Consider the following 14,334-nt stretch of genomic DNA (forward strand, 5'->3'; position numbering starts at 1 on the left):
CAGAGATATCCTGGACAAAAACCTTCTCCAGAGTGCTCAGGATTTCAGACTGGGATAAAGGTTTACCTTCCAACAACACAATGACCCTAACCACATACCTAAAATAACGGAGAGACTTCACAACAATTCTGTGACTGTCCTTGAATGGCCCAGCCAGAGCCCTGACTTAAACTCAATTAAGCATCTCTGGAGAGACCTAAAAATGGCTTTCCATTAAAATTCACCCTCCAACCAGATAGGATTGGAGAGGATCAGCAAGAAGGAATGGCAGAGGATCCCCAGGTGTACAAAAAAAATGTTGCATCCTTTCTAAAAAGATTTATGGCTGTATTAGATCAAAAGGGGGCTTTTACTAAATATTGAGCAAAGGGTCTGAATAATGAGGACCATGTGATATTTCAGTTTTTCTTTTTTAATAAATCTGACAAAATGTCAACAGTTCTGTGTTTTTCTGTCAATACGGAGTGCTGTGTGTACATCAATGAGAAAAAAAATAACTTGAATTATTTTAGCAAATGGCTGCAATATAACAAAGTGAAACATTTAAAGTGGGTTTCACATGAAATGCCCTGTTAAGTTCGATTTCTGGGGAAATGAAAATGCATTTAACTGTTTTTGCATAAAATGTGATTAAGTGTGGCAATTGGGCCAAAAAAATCCACTTTGGCTGTTGATTTGCATAAAAAAATGTAATTTAGTTTAAACGCCTGAAAATTACACTAGCAATTTATAGGTCGAAGTGATTAAATAAACATGGAAAGCAAATTAAATGCAAGTACAGTGTCTGCTTTAATATTTTGAGCAACTTTTATGGAGAAAAAGGTTGAAATAGTAGAAAATTTTCAATTTTCATATTTATTTATGTAAAAATGAAACAGCAAGCTTATTCTGACCTGTACTAGTGCTTATGCTAAATGTGTCACTATTTTTAAATGGTAAAACCTAGTGTGTTGAAGGAAAATAGACAACTATTAAATTTAAAGTGGACCTATTATGAAAAAGTGACTTTTATGAGGGGTTTAAACACAGTTGTGTAATGACCGTCTGTGAATATAACCAGCTTCTAATGGTAAAAATGTATTAATTCTATTTTTTATAATCACACTTGATTAATTCTTGCAGAAACACTTTGATTGACATTCTCCATTTGAACGTGTCATCAGGGGGGGAAGCCCTGCCCACTAGTGATGATCTCTCCCTCAAGGAGAATTTCTGCTAGTCTTGTTATTAAATCTGCCACTATCATAGCTATATAAACTAGATATCGAATACAAATCCTGACCATGCGCCAATAGCGCCGCCACATTTGCACAGCGCTCCCAAGACAAATGTCATTCAAGCGCACTCGTCAAGACTAAAGCCAATCTGAAGATGCTGGACTTTAGCGCTATGTACGGGTGTAGTAACAAGCAAACAAAGAAAACAAAGCACAGAGGCAGAACATTTCATAGGTTAGATTAAATTTTTTACATTGTTGTATAATACGAACTTTTGTGCTAAACAAGTATTCATAATACAGTCACTTACTGCACTGACCATAAGGCAAAGTAGCACCAACTCATACGAAATTCTAGGCTTATGTTAGTTTTGTTGAATAATATAAGCAAACAATGTAAATCAAATATGACTACAAGATGCTGCTGTGCAGATTTAACAGGTATGGAGGGTAATACTCTTGCAAACACAAACACACGCTCTTTGTCAGCAATGCCCATGCGATCATTTATCTATCGATGTAGAAAAGTGACAAAATTATAATTTATGTAATTAAAAAAAATATTAGCATACTGACCACCGGGAAAACTCCTGATCACAGATATATGTATAGACCTTTTTCTTGGAACGCAAAATTACCCATTATACTTTGCGTGCATGCGCAAGGAGAATGCGAAGAACTTCCGGTCGGCAGCTGATGCGTGTAAACAGTCACATTTGGACAGCTTTGAAACGATAGTTTTAATCTATTTTACCTGCTTTTATCCTCTTTGAACTAACACTGTTGTCCATCAGCACCATCTCCTGGACTGATCGTTTAAAGAAATGCAATCTAATAGGATGGAAAACATCTGCTGTGAGGCATTTTCCCCTCGTTGTCAGACGCCATCTTCTGCAGTTTAAATGAAGCCTTGTCATCGCTTTTCTCTTTATTTCAAATAAATAACCAGCCCAACCAAATGTAATTCAACAAAATGTTTGACACACACACGTAGCCTGTACTGTGCCACTGACACACTGATTTAATAACTGTGACAAAGTGAAAATATAGGCTAGTGTCATTTCGAAATGACAGAAAAACACAAACCGTGGTAAAAACAACACATGAAATAAAACACAAACGGCTCGCGATTAGAATGAACAGCAAATCAGCCAGCAGAGTATCAATAACAGACTTTTATTGGTCATTTTTGTAAATGGAACGACTTTCATACCTGCTAAGTTTCATGCCAGTACTCTGGTTTGCTCTCTCTCTCTCTCTCTCTCTCTCTCTCTCTCTCTCTCTCTCTCTCTCTCTCTCTGTGTGTGTGTGTGTGTGTTAAAGAGCCGCTGAGCTAACAGCTGACAGGCCGGGAACGCAAACAGACACTGTATTTCTGACGGCAGACACGTGAACTAGGGGACGTTTTTTTCGTATTTTTGACACGCTTGAACCACATGTGACAGATTATAACGGCTTTAACAGACACAATTCTAAGTTGTGTGTCACAAAAACACTCTGTTATCCATTAAAAACGTTATTGAAACCCATTTTCGGAGCGCAAATTACCAGTTGTACACGCTGTAAACGAAAGTTTTTAGCATTCTACCGAAAGACGCTGGTCGCTATGGCGCCCTCCATGCAGCAGCCATGAAAAAGGTCTATATATGTGTATATATTTCTGGATCTGGATGGCCAGTCCTCCACTGAACCTTGGTCCCGCATTCATTTTAAAGTAGCGCTACTCTGTACTAAAATGGCGGTTCTATTGACACATTCCTTCTAATAGACAACAAACAGGGTAGGCGACATCTAATGTAAATATCTAGCTGCCACTATGCTGATACATAGGCATTTGTAGCTCCGCCCTCTTTTGAAAAGAGCACAATCTTGTTTGAATTTAAAGAGACAGTCATGGATCAAAGCCTAAAAGTGGCCACTTTTGTGTGGTATTTTGAGCTAAAACTTTAAATATATACACTTTAGGGACATCACAGACTTATTTTACATCTTGAAAAAGGGGCATAATTATTTTTTTAAGTGACTAAACCTTTAAAGTGACTATAATTTGTATTTTGTGGCTGCACTGAGGTCCTGAATTTAAGTCTGCTGTGTCATTAAATTATTATTTTTCTAAATATGCAAGATTCCCGTCTTTCAACCACATATGCTTTTGATGTTTGATATTAGCAACATGTATTCCAGTAAACATCCTTTAAATATTCATGATAGAAGTTTGTGAATTGACCTCTAAAGTCTCTAAACTGATCTTTTAGGTGAAGAAACTTTCCAAGACAGAGCAAGACCCTCCTTAAATCCTCGATTGGCTTTCCTGAGACGAGAAACGAAAAGCGGTGAGTACTGTATATGTGACTGAACAAATGTGTTTCCCTTTCATTTGAGCAACTAGTTGATGAGCTGAAATGATGGTAACCAAAGCAACTGACAATATTAGCAGAGCGGTAAGTGAGCAACGTGCCACAAATGAGCAGAAAACATTTAATACCGTCCCTCAGTGGTCACACTTTTTTTCGTCTCACTCATCCGCCTCCCCCTCTCTTTATTATCCATCCTTCCCACCCCGTCTCTCTCGTTCTCTCCTACGTTTTAATTTCTCCCCACAGTATGTCCTTGCTGGCGTTAGTGTTGAGTCACCAGACACCAGTTAACCCTGTGTTTACGCTCCTCCTTTGATTTCACCGGCCGGAGGGGGGTATCAACCATAAACCAAGCGCACACCACTTAGTATGAATGTCAGAGGCTTATTAGATATGATATTTGGCTGTGAATTGAGGTGTGCTTGGATCCGTTGCTTATTCTGGGAATTCATCTCTTGTGGGTTTGACCGAGATGGTTGTTTTGCAGGGTTTGTTGTCTTTAATTGATGCCGTGAGCTGGTTTAATGGGGCTTTTCTGCGGAGGATTGCATCAGTTATGTCTGGCAGACAAAGGCATGGTGAGCAGTGATAGATCCAATAAATACTGTTTAATCAATAGGGTGGGTGATCATGGTTTGCTGTGAAGGTGAGGTTGAATTTTGTTTCTAGCATTGCAGGTACATTTTTCATTCACCTTACATTAAAAGTGACCAGTTATACCCCTTTTTACAAGATGTAGAATAAGTCTCTGATGTCTTTAGAGTCTATGGGCCCTATCATACACCCGGCGCAGTGTGGCGCAAGACGTGGCGCAATAGTCTTTTGGTAGTCTAGCTTTGCGCAAGAGTCGTTTTGAGGCGTTGCGCTACGCTGTTTATAGCAAATGCATTAGCGCTCATTCGTGCGCTCATAGGCGTTCTGGTCTAAAAAGGAAGGCGTTCTGAGGCGCACTGCTGGTGCGTCGCTATTTTGAGAAACTTTAATAGATTTTTCATTAGACCAAAACTAACCCGGTCTAAACTCCAGCGCAGAGTTGCGCCTCGCTTACACACTGCTTAATACGCACAAGAGAGCAATAGGCAAATATCTTTACATATGAAAGAATGTAAATATTAAGGATATATATAGGATATAATAAGAATAGATATAGGATATAAATATAAAGGATTAAAATATTACAAAACATATTATTTTCTAGCCTACATAAATATAAAAAATCACTGCTTTTATGTCTCTTCATCTCGGGAGCTTTTTCAGTTCATTCATAACAATTTGCTTTTTTTATAATGTTATTATTATTAGCAGTATTATTTATTATATCCATATTTATATATTTTTTTTTATTAAAAACAAGCTTAGATTTGCCCACCTGTCAGGTTTTAGACCATATGGGGCATGGCAGGTGTATTTGGAAATAACTCAGTATTTTGACCACACTTGGTCATTATTGTTCATTTATTCGTTTGCTAGAAATTAGAACTGAATTTAGAAATAGTTTTGAAACGAATCTTTGCGCTTAACAAATTAAATGAATTATTTATAGGCTAATTGATGTCTGTGCGTAAAGGTTTCCCTATCCAAGAGCGAAAGTGAAAGTAGTTCCATTATCTCTCATTCTCACGCAGTAGATGCTCTGTCTAACAGTTTTCTGTTAAAAAACTGTTAACTGTTAAATGTTTGGTTGTGAAATGCTCATTTTTTCCACTTAGACTTACTTTGCGTCCTGTAAATAGCGAATGCGCTCTTGGCGTGACGCAGCTGGGTCTTAAAGGGAATGGGAGATGAGACTCTAATTGGTTTATTCTCAAAACACACCTATAACTTATTAAGAAATTAAACTCAATCCTTTTAGCCCATGCGCCTTAGCGCAAAGCGCATTTTTCCGTCCGTAAATTAGCAAAAATGCGTTCTGACACGCCCTGAAAGCGTTTGCGCCCTGCGTTTTGCGCTCTGTGCATGGACCGTCAAAATAGAGCCCTATATGTGAAGTTTCAGCTCAAAATACTTCTCAAATAATGTTTTGTAAGTTGCCCTATTTAGGCTTTGATCCTAATTGTGTAATTTTGGTGACTGTCTCTTTAAATTTAAATGAGATTGTGCTCTTTTCAATCAAGGGTGGAGCTACAAATGCCTGTGTGTCAGCATAGTGGCAGATTCAAAAACAAGACTAACATCATTTGCTAATGAGGGAGAGATTAGCCCCTTTCACACAAACAAACTTCAAGGCGATCATGTGTGAACAGGCCCTTTTTAAAAATACTGGCAATTTACCGAAAAGCGAATTTGTAACGTTACCAGTAATTTCCCAGACTGCTGCTGTAACCAGGGGAGTGACAGACGACTGGGTTCAGGTCCACATGCAGGTTTATTCAGGATGTCAGGCAAGCAATTGTCAATACGAGTGCAAACAGATGTATAAAGACAACCCAGAATCGTGGTTGGAATAACAGGCGAGATGTAGGTAGGCATGGGGCAGACTGAGACAAAAAAACAAACTAGGCTTGGGTCAAAACACAGGAAAAACAACACAAGAGAAACCCGTTTCCTTTGTTTGCCCTTGCTGTGTTTTTGATCCTTTGCCTTGTTTATTTGTTTCATCCTGTTTACTGCCTGCCTTATAACCAGACGTTTAACGCTAAAAACTGAGGATCTGCCTAGCCGAAGACAAGGAAAAAAGACAGAGCTAAGCAAGGCCTGGGTAATCATCAACAAGCAAAACTGCTGCATTCTGACAGCGAACTACACCTGTACGGCAGGGTATGTGAACTTACACATAGAGGTAAAGTTGGCACATTCAGACTTTCTCCTTAATAATATAGTTTCAAATAAAGTATTATTTGCGAACTCTAAATAGCGGAGTCATATTAGCAGCCAATGACTATCAAAGTACAACATTGTTCCCTGTCAAATAAACAGTGTTAATGTTGTTTTCAAGTCACACTTGCAGGATTTTTTCAGACCGAATATTCAAAGTGCCGCGGTAAACAATATAGGGAGTGTGTCACAAGTTGTCACTGAATAAAACATGTGAATATAAAACCAACTTTACCTTAATAACTTTTTCGTTTCATTCTGAGCATTCAGTATCGCAGTTTAATTAACCACATGTAAATATTTTTGCTAAAATCGTTGCTGCAATCAAAAATGAGTAATGTTTATGATTCAGCATAGCGTGAACTTACCCGATATAACATGAGAACTGCAGAGTCAAGCATTTTTAATTAGGTCCTCACTTCATTCAGCTCCATTTTAGCCAAAGACTTCTGCGGTTAGCATTAAAGCAGAGTGGTGTACGATAAAAGTACAGTTTTCTATTTCGAATTTGGCATCCTACCGCACAACACGACATGTTTGCTATTGCAAGCTCTCTTTTTGCTCAAGGGAACCTGAGTGATGACGTGTGTATAAATGTGTAATTTACAATAATCCGGAATAAATATATTTTTAAGATATTTTTAGGGGCATTTTTGCCTTTATTTGATAGGACAAACGTCCATCAGTCGGATTTTGAACTCTCTAGATGAGTTCAGTGCTTAATTTTCCTGAATATTGATATATGTTTTTAATAACAATTGAGCAAATTCCTAATCTTTATGCTTTACCCGGCTATATTCAAATGGCAACTCACGAGCTGAAAAAGAGCCAGTGCTTTAGTTTTGAATTCTGCACAACCCCGGTTCCTGTCCAAACCACTGACCACACTATTGATAACATCGTGCTTTCAGCTTGAGTTACAGGAAGGCTAAGCAGGCTTAGTGAGATAAAGCAATAAGTGATGCATCTCTGCATTGTTTGTATCCTAACCAGAGCATTTTCACTTGCTTTGTCACGCACACATGCCACACTGTTCCTAATGGCGGTCTTCATCATGTTGTGTTGAATATTCAATGTGCATGGACAAATGAGTCAAAGTCAGCTTTATTATCAATTCTGCCACATTTACCCAGCAGCCACACAATGTCATCAGGCATCAATATTAGGGTACATTGAGGTTGTGACGTCAGGTGAACAAAATCCAATGTCAAGCCAACATCTTACAACAACATTATATTGACGTCAAAGACTGATATTTATTCGTCGGGTATGGCAACCAAAATCTAACGTCTGATAGGTATTGTAGTGGAAACGTTCACACACCTTCAAGCTGTAACATTATGAGATGTTGATGTTTGGTTGATTTTAGGTTGTGTTAGAAAGTGACCAAAATCCAACGTCGAGCCAACATCTTAAACCAACATCATATTGACGTCAAATACTGACATTTTTACGTCAGGTATGGCAACCAAAATACAATGTCAAATAGACATAATAGTGGTAAAGTCTACACAATGTCAAGCTGTAACATCATTAGAGGTTGATATTTGGTTTATTTTAGGTTGGACGTTGGGTTCTGACATCAAGCCAATTTTCATTTCAAACAAAATGCAATGTCCCCATGACGTTGGGGTGCAGCGTCAATCTGACGTCATGTTGAGGTTCTGTGCATGCTGGGTAGAGATATACAGACAATTGAAATTATGCTCTCAAAAACTGCGTTGCACACAAATAACAAAAACACACTACAAGAGAAATGTAAATATACAATACATTCAAATCATTTTTGTAAAATTAAGAGAGACAAATACAAAAAAACAGCCATTTTATATTAGGTGTCTTTAACTATTATGCACTTACATCAAAATACAAATACAATGTACTTAATGTGTTCATAATTTATTGCAGGACACTTCTAATGCTATTGAGATGGGATACAGGATGGGTTTGGGACCATGGTTTAAGGTGTAAGCTCATTCTGAAAATGTACCCCTATATACATTTCTGGAGATCGCCAAATACGTCCCAGGAGGTACATTTTTTTTTGACATTTTTGTTTTCGCAAATCCATCAGAGGCTGCTGTGTACGCTTTTTCAGATCTCAAATTTCTCATTTGCCATTCGCACCTGCTGTTCTCATGTAAATCCACCAGTGGCCGCTGTTGACTGACTGACTGACCAATAGACTGTCCCACCCTTCTCCTTTCCTAAACCCAACCAGTTTTCAAAAGCACAGATTGACCCGGCCACCCACCCAAACCAAACCAACAGTTTTAAAAAGCAATCCAGAAAAAGAATGTGATTTTTACCATGTTTTCACATTTCACCGCATTCTCCTGTTATTTAATTGTTTATTCGATTTTTTTCGGCTTCTGTTTTTGTCTTACCCACTTTCTGGAACCGTTCTTCATCAAACTCAAACACCGTCATCGTGGTTAACTTCTCTCTGTGTCTCAAATTCGCCGACGTACATGGTGAGCTACTTAGCAAACTGGTAACAGCAGAAACACTGTCCATACAGAGGTAAGCGGTCAGCTGGTAAGTGCGAGAAAGGAAGGGTGTCATACCACCCCTTATGTTTGTTTTAAAGATGAAATGCAGCCAAACATACTTAAGGCTACATAATTCACGATCTCCGGAAACATATATAGGGCTACGTTTTCAGAATGAGCTAGGGATATCTCACCAACATTAAAAAATGATTAATTAGTTTTACTAATTTTTTCAAAAGGTAAGTGCATACAAACAATTTATTTGGTCAGAATTTAACAAACAAATTAAATTGAACATTACTAAATTTAATTTGTTTAGATTCAGCCCATTTAAATTGTTTGCAACCACTTACCTTTTAAAAAACATGTAAAAATAATATTTTTTTTCAGTGAATGTAATTATAAAGTATAATTATATTCCAGATGTAATGACATGCAGGTGTTTAATCATGCAGAAACATGTATAAGCACATAATAAGTACATTGTAACGAATTATAATAATTTCAGTTGAAGTACAGATTAGTTAAGGCCACTTAATATAAAGTGCATCAATAAAACAATATAAATATGTGCACATGCTTGGTTGTTTCCCTTTGGTTAGGATAGGGATTTCGAGTTGTAAAATGCAAATGGATTTTTAAAAACCGTACTAATTCAAACGTCCCGGGAAATGATGTATGACGTGCAGTTCACCCATTGTTGTCGTCACAAAGCACAAATCGTCACGCCTCATTGTCTGTCAGTGCTGCCTCCCTATAAATGGGCAAAATGATTTCACATGATAATGACACTGTGGGTGCTTACAGTCTCTCTCGCTCCCTCACTCTTTTCTAAATAGATTCTCCCTCCAGTGCACAAGCAGCCGCGAGGTTGAAAATGCTTGGTAGGATTTAAAAAAATGGACATCCGCTCGGAGCCCCTCTTATCAAGCGCTTGGCAGCGTTTGGTGTTAGTGTGCGGCGTGGGAGGCCAAAAGTGCGTGGGTGCGCTGCAGGGCCCATGCGCGAGTGGATCCATCAGTAATTTGCCGGCATGCGCTCTGCCATGCTGTCAGGTTAAATGTTGCACCACATGTGGCTTTGATTCCTGAATAAATCAATCTAGAAATCTCCTTATTTTAATGAGCAACAAAAATAGTATTTCCATCTCCGTACCTAGCCACTAAGATGCACAGCACAGAGAATAGAGAAGGAGTGGGTGGATTTTACTGAACAGAGCTTGAATGGTTAACTCCACCCCTCCCCCTAACCCCCCCTTACACCTCCTTCCTGCTTGCTCTCATGCTATGACGCCTTAAGTCATCCAATCAGAAGCTCTGGGCTGCTCCCTCTGCAGCTTGACCCCGCCTCTCCTTCTGGCTGCATATATATCAGCGCTCATTCTGTCTGCTCGAGTCTTCAACATGCTCATACAAAGCAGAGCACCGAGGCATTGATAAACTCAGCAAGATCTCTTCGTCTGCCTTGCCTGAATTGCTTTTGCATCTACAGTGCATTGCTTCTGTTGTGTCCCAGACCATAAAATGGGATGTACCACAGGCCATTTCACCTGTCAACCGCAGACAACGGCGGCTCCAACCTTGGAAAGCCAGTCACAAGAAGGAGGACCCAAAGTCCCAGAGGTCCTGTCATCTCTTGAGAGACTCTCGCAGGCTACGGGAGGGATGGAGAAGTCCTGGTACCGCTGCATCTTTCCTTTTGGGATCATCTCACTGGTGATTGGAGTTGCTGGAACGGGGGTGACATACACCTATAATGATCTCCCGCAGACTAAAGTGGTGTCTGTGATCCTGCTGATCGTGGGTCTTGTCTTGGTACTGATGGCCACGGCTTGCTGGACGGTCCACAAGAAGAAGCGCAGGAAAAAGAAGGAAGGGGGTTCCTTCAGCTCCGAACAGTGTCCGCTCTGAGAGCGCCTCAAAGCTGGATAAAACAGACCCTTTTCTTTTGAGGTGCACCGAGATCTTCAGGTATTTGAGGACAGGCTCCAAAACGGCATTGAGGGTTCATCGGAGGGAGTCACACATGCAGTTTGCCGTCGCTCAGCAGGTGTCTGGTATCAAAACAACACAAACACACACACACACACACAGGACACTTAACACGAACTGCGAGCTGCTCCCGGAGCCACTGCTGCCGTCAGTGCCGCTGTCAGTCTCCTGCATTCCTGAAGAAGCGGGCCAGCAATCGGACACCGCCACGAAAGAGGAGTTCACCTCCGTCACTGTCGCACGTCATTCACCCGTCCCAGTGACACCGTAGCAATGTGGGAGCTTTTTTACCCTGAGTGGAACTTGAACCTGTGTCTGCTGGCTTCAACCGGCAGCTGCGGATCAGGATGGGAGGGAAAAAAGCGCGGACTGGAGAGGTCGAGAATGCATCTGAGTGTGTGTGTGTGTGTGTGTGTGTGTGTGTGCTGGTTTTGGTGGTTTACAAGGGCATACATTTTATTATGATGTGGGGGAGTTTTACCTTAAAGCAAACAAAATAATCTTGTTTATTTTCATTTTGACATAATATATCGCATATTTTTCATTTTGACGTCAGATTATTTTGGTTGTTTTAAAGAAAAGCTCTCTTGATTTTGACTTATGGTATGGTATGACCTAGATATTACAACATTGTTTGGTACTACCTAGGTATGACAACACGTTTGCTCACCCCATTGGCAGCTTATTTTGCTTGTTTGAAGGAAAAGCTCACTTGATTTTGACTCATGGTATGGTATGACCTAGGTATACCAACATTATTTGGTATTACCTAGGCATAACAATACATTTGCTCACTCCATTAGCAGATTATTTTGCTTGTTTTAAGGAAAAAACTCACTTCATTTTGACTTGCGACCGAGATATTACAACACTGAGGTTGATTATGAGGTCCTCGCGTTAAAAAATGCTTAAAAATCATACTTAATGGGGTCTTTTGACATTCAACAGACAGCCACAGTTCTCCTGTAAGGTTAAGGGGTAGTGTTTTTTTACATTATAAAACAAATTACGCCTATGGAGAATCCTCCTAATCCACCAAATACCAGCTTGTGTGTGTGTGGGATGGATGGAATAGAGAGACAAAACACCTGTTCAGCCTCTTACGCTGTCAACTCTCTGTCAATCGTAGCCTCTAATGATTTAGGACAAGGGTGCAGCACCTGGGGTCTCATTTATATACATGGAATACGCTTAAAAAAATTACCTAAAAAGAAAAAGAAACCAAATTTGAAAATTTATACTCTTAATTTACCAATAAATATTGACTTCACTGAGTCACTTTAAATGATCGTATGAGAGATGAATAAATAAATGAACATTTATTCTGGCGTACGTTTACTTTTACACTCAAAAATAGTATGTTTGCTGCTTGTTCAAGCTGAAATGAGCTGAAACAACACAATTCTTAAGGTTTTTTGGGGACAACTTAATAGTTTTATGTTCAAACTACTTAGATTTGTTGCTTTAGCTTAATCGATGTGTTGGGACAACAGGAATTACAGTGTTGGAAGGTTTTTACACTTAAAAAAATGCCTGGTCTCAACACAAATGGTTTAAGTACCAGTTTAAGTAGATTGAACATAAAACAATTAAGTTGTCCCCAAAATAACCTTAAGAATTGGGTTGTTTCAGCTCATTTTAAATAAGTAGTTTGAACAAGCAGGACAAAAAAAAAACATTGAGTGAATACACTAAGTTTTTATAAATGAGACCCCTGATATTGAGGACATAAAACTCTTTTTATACTTTTTAACTCTGCGCTTACGCAGTGTAGAGAGTTTTGCATTGGAGAGTGTGTGTGTGACTTCTTGAGAAGTCCAAATTCTGGACCCTTCAAGGAGCTCATATAGTCGGTATTTGGAAAATCAACCACAGAGGAATGTTATAATGACACTGTTTAAAAAAAGGCGAGCAAGCCGAGGGGCCTTTTGTTCTGAGACAGCCTGAAAAGAAAATTCATTTCCTGTCTGACAGATTACAGGATTACTAGGGGGAGAAAAAAAAACGCTACAAAGGGTACATGAGAAGTCAAAAGTGTCAGTTTTGCTTTTGTTCCAGTGCCTTGATAGCATGGTACAGTACCTGAGCTCTGTTTTAGCCCTCTGTCTCTTCTTTTTTTTTTTTCCTTTTCCAGTGTCAGCTTTAAAACTCAAACTCAGCTATTTTGGCAAGTCACCCCCCCCCCCCCTTAAAAAAAAAAAAAAAAAGAAACGTAAATATGTCGTCGTTTTGACCTGGTCAGTGTCCACAAAGGCTGGAACTTACATCCGTTTTCACAATGGGAATACTGCTTATTTACACTGCCTTGATCTGGGAAGCGTTTGGCACGTTTTGTTATGGATACAATGGGTGGGTAGCGGATGGTCAATTAAAGGCACAGTGGACCTAAAAATGAAAGTTCTGTCATCATTTTACTCAAGCCATATACTTAAAAGTGATGTATGGCTGCATATATGAGCATATATTTATCTAAAATTATTGCTAAAATATATGAAGATATATTTTTATATGGGATATTGCGAAATTATAGCTAATATATGTGTAATAAATATGACATAAATATTATATATGTGGGACTAAAGTTATATTTTTAGAACAGCCTCTGATTTAACTTTTAGCACTTTTGGATTCTCTTTGAATACGAAGTGTGTTATAAATCAAATGTATTACTGTTATTATTATATGTGAAATATAAAAATCTGAACTTCTATGTCAGATCTGAAATTGCATATATATTGCTGTATGATTTCTACACTAAAATAATAGTTTTTGTCTTATTTCTAGTCTGAATATCTAAAACTCCTTAAATCAAGAAGCTTTTTCTAGACGAGCAAAATATATTCTCTTGTTTTCAGAAATAATTTGCCAAATTTAAGTGAGATTTTCCTTTAAACAAGCTAAATAATCTACCAATGGCATAAGCAAAATAATCTTGTTATTCATTTTGACATTCTGATTAATTTGCGTACCACATTGGCAGATTATTTTCTTGTTTTAAGGAAAAAACAAGCAGAAGTTTGACTTATTGTGTCTTAAAACAAGACAATACTTTTTGCTTGTCAAGAAAATGCTTCTTGATTTAAGTCATTTTAGGTATTTGGACTAGAAACAAGACAAAACATCTAAGAAACAAAAGCTTTTATGCAGTGTAAATGGGAACTTCATGCTGTTACAAACATGTATCTCTGACTTGCTTATCATTGCAAAGCTCAGTAGGCTCCAAAATAGCACTAATGAAAAAAAAGCTAAATCTTTTATATGTTCCACAGCCAAAGGAAAGCAATTTGACACAACACGTGAGCAAATGATGACAGAATTTTCCTTTCTGGGAAAGTTTATCTTTCAGAGGTCTCGTAAATCCTTTGAACACTCAGAAACACTCTCCGTACAGTGCAATTTGAAGAGGGACAAAAAAAAAAAACTATTCATACCAATTTAAAGGTTAATACCCATTTCTTTTTACA

At 38.5% G+C, this 14,334-nt stretch overlaps 3 protein-coding genes across 7 annotated transcripts in view; 2 read left to right on the plus strand and 1 right to left on the minus strand.

Moving 5' to 3' along the window:
* The window catches only part of pdgfab (platelet-derived growth factor alpha polypeptide b), a 679,118-nt gene that overhangs the window by 214,092 nt on the left and 450,692 nt on the right, over positions 1-14,334 (minus strand). The window lies entirely within an intron of this gene.
* Positions 1-14,334, plus strand: part of LOC147845529 (uncharacterized) — a 45,047-nt gene that overhangs the window by 8,615 nt on the left and 22,098 nt on the right. For all 5 annotated transcript variants that reach the window (XR_015480482.1, XR_015480481.1, XR_015480483.1 and 2 more), the window contains one exon: positions 3,472-3,549. Coding sequence is in view for 2 of the 5 variants with exons in the window: in XM_087244070.1 (XP_087100196.1) it covers positions 3,472-3,510 (39 nt within the window). In the remaining 3 variants the exon portion in view is untranslated. The remainder of the gene's footprint in view (positions 1-3,471; positions 3,550-14,334) is intronic.
* Positions 10,272-14,279, plus strand: LOC101883507 (transmembrane protein 100). Its single transcript, XM_087244073.1, has 2 exons — positions 10,272-12,247; positions 12,503-14,279. Exon 1 carries the CDS (start codon positions 10,403-10,405, stop codon positions 10,787-10,789), a length of 387 nt encoding a protein of 128 aa, XP_087100199.1. The 5' UTR covers positions 10,272-10,402; the 3' UTR covers positions 10,790-12,247; positions 12,503-14,279.

Source organism: Danio rerio, chromosome 3, assembly GCF_052040795.2.
Source record: "Danio rerio strain M-AB ecotype USA chromosome 3, GRCz13ab, whole genome shotgun sequence".
Taxonomy (NCBI): Eukaryota; Metazoa; Chordata; class Actinopteri; order Cypriniformes; family Danionidae; genus Danio; species Danio rerio.

Excerpts from the sequence above, each read along its gene's own strand:
- LOC101883507 (XM_087244073.1), top strand. The coding sequence starts at position 10,403 with ATGGGATGTACCACAGGCCATTTCACCTGTCAACCGCAGACAACGGCG.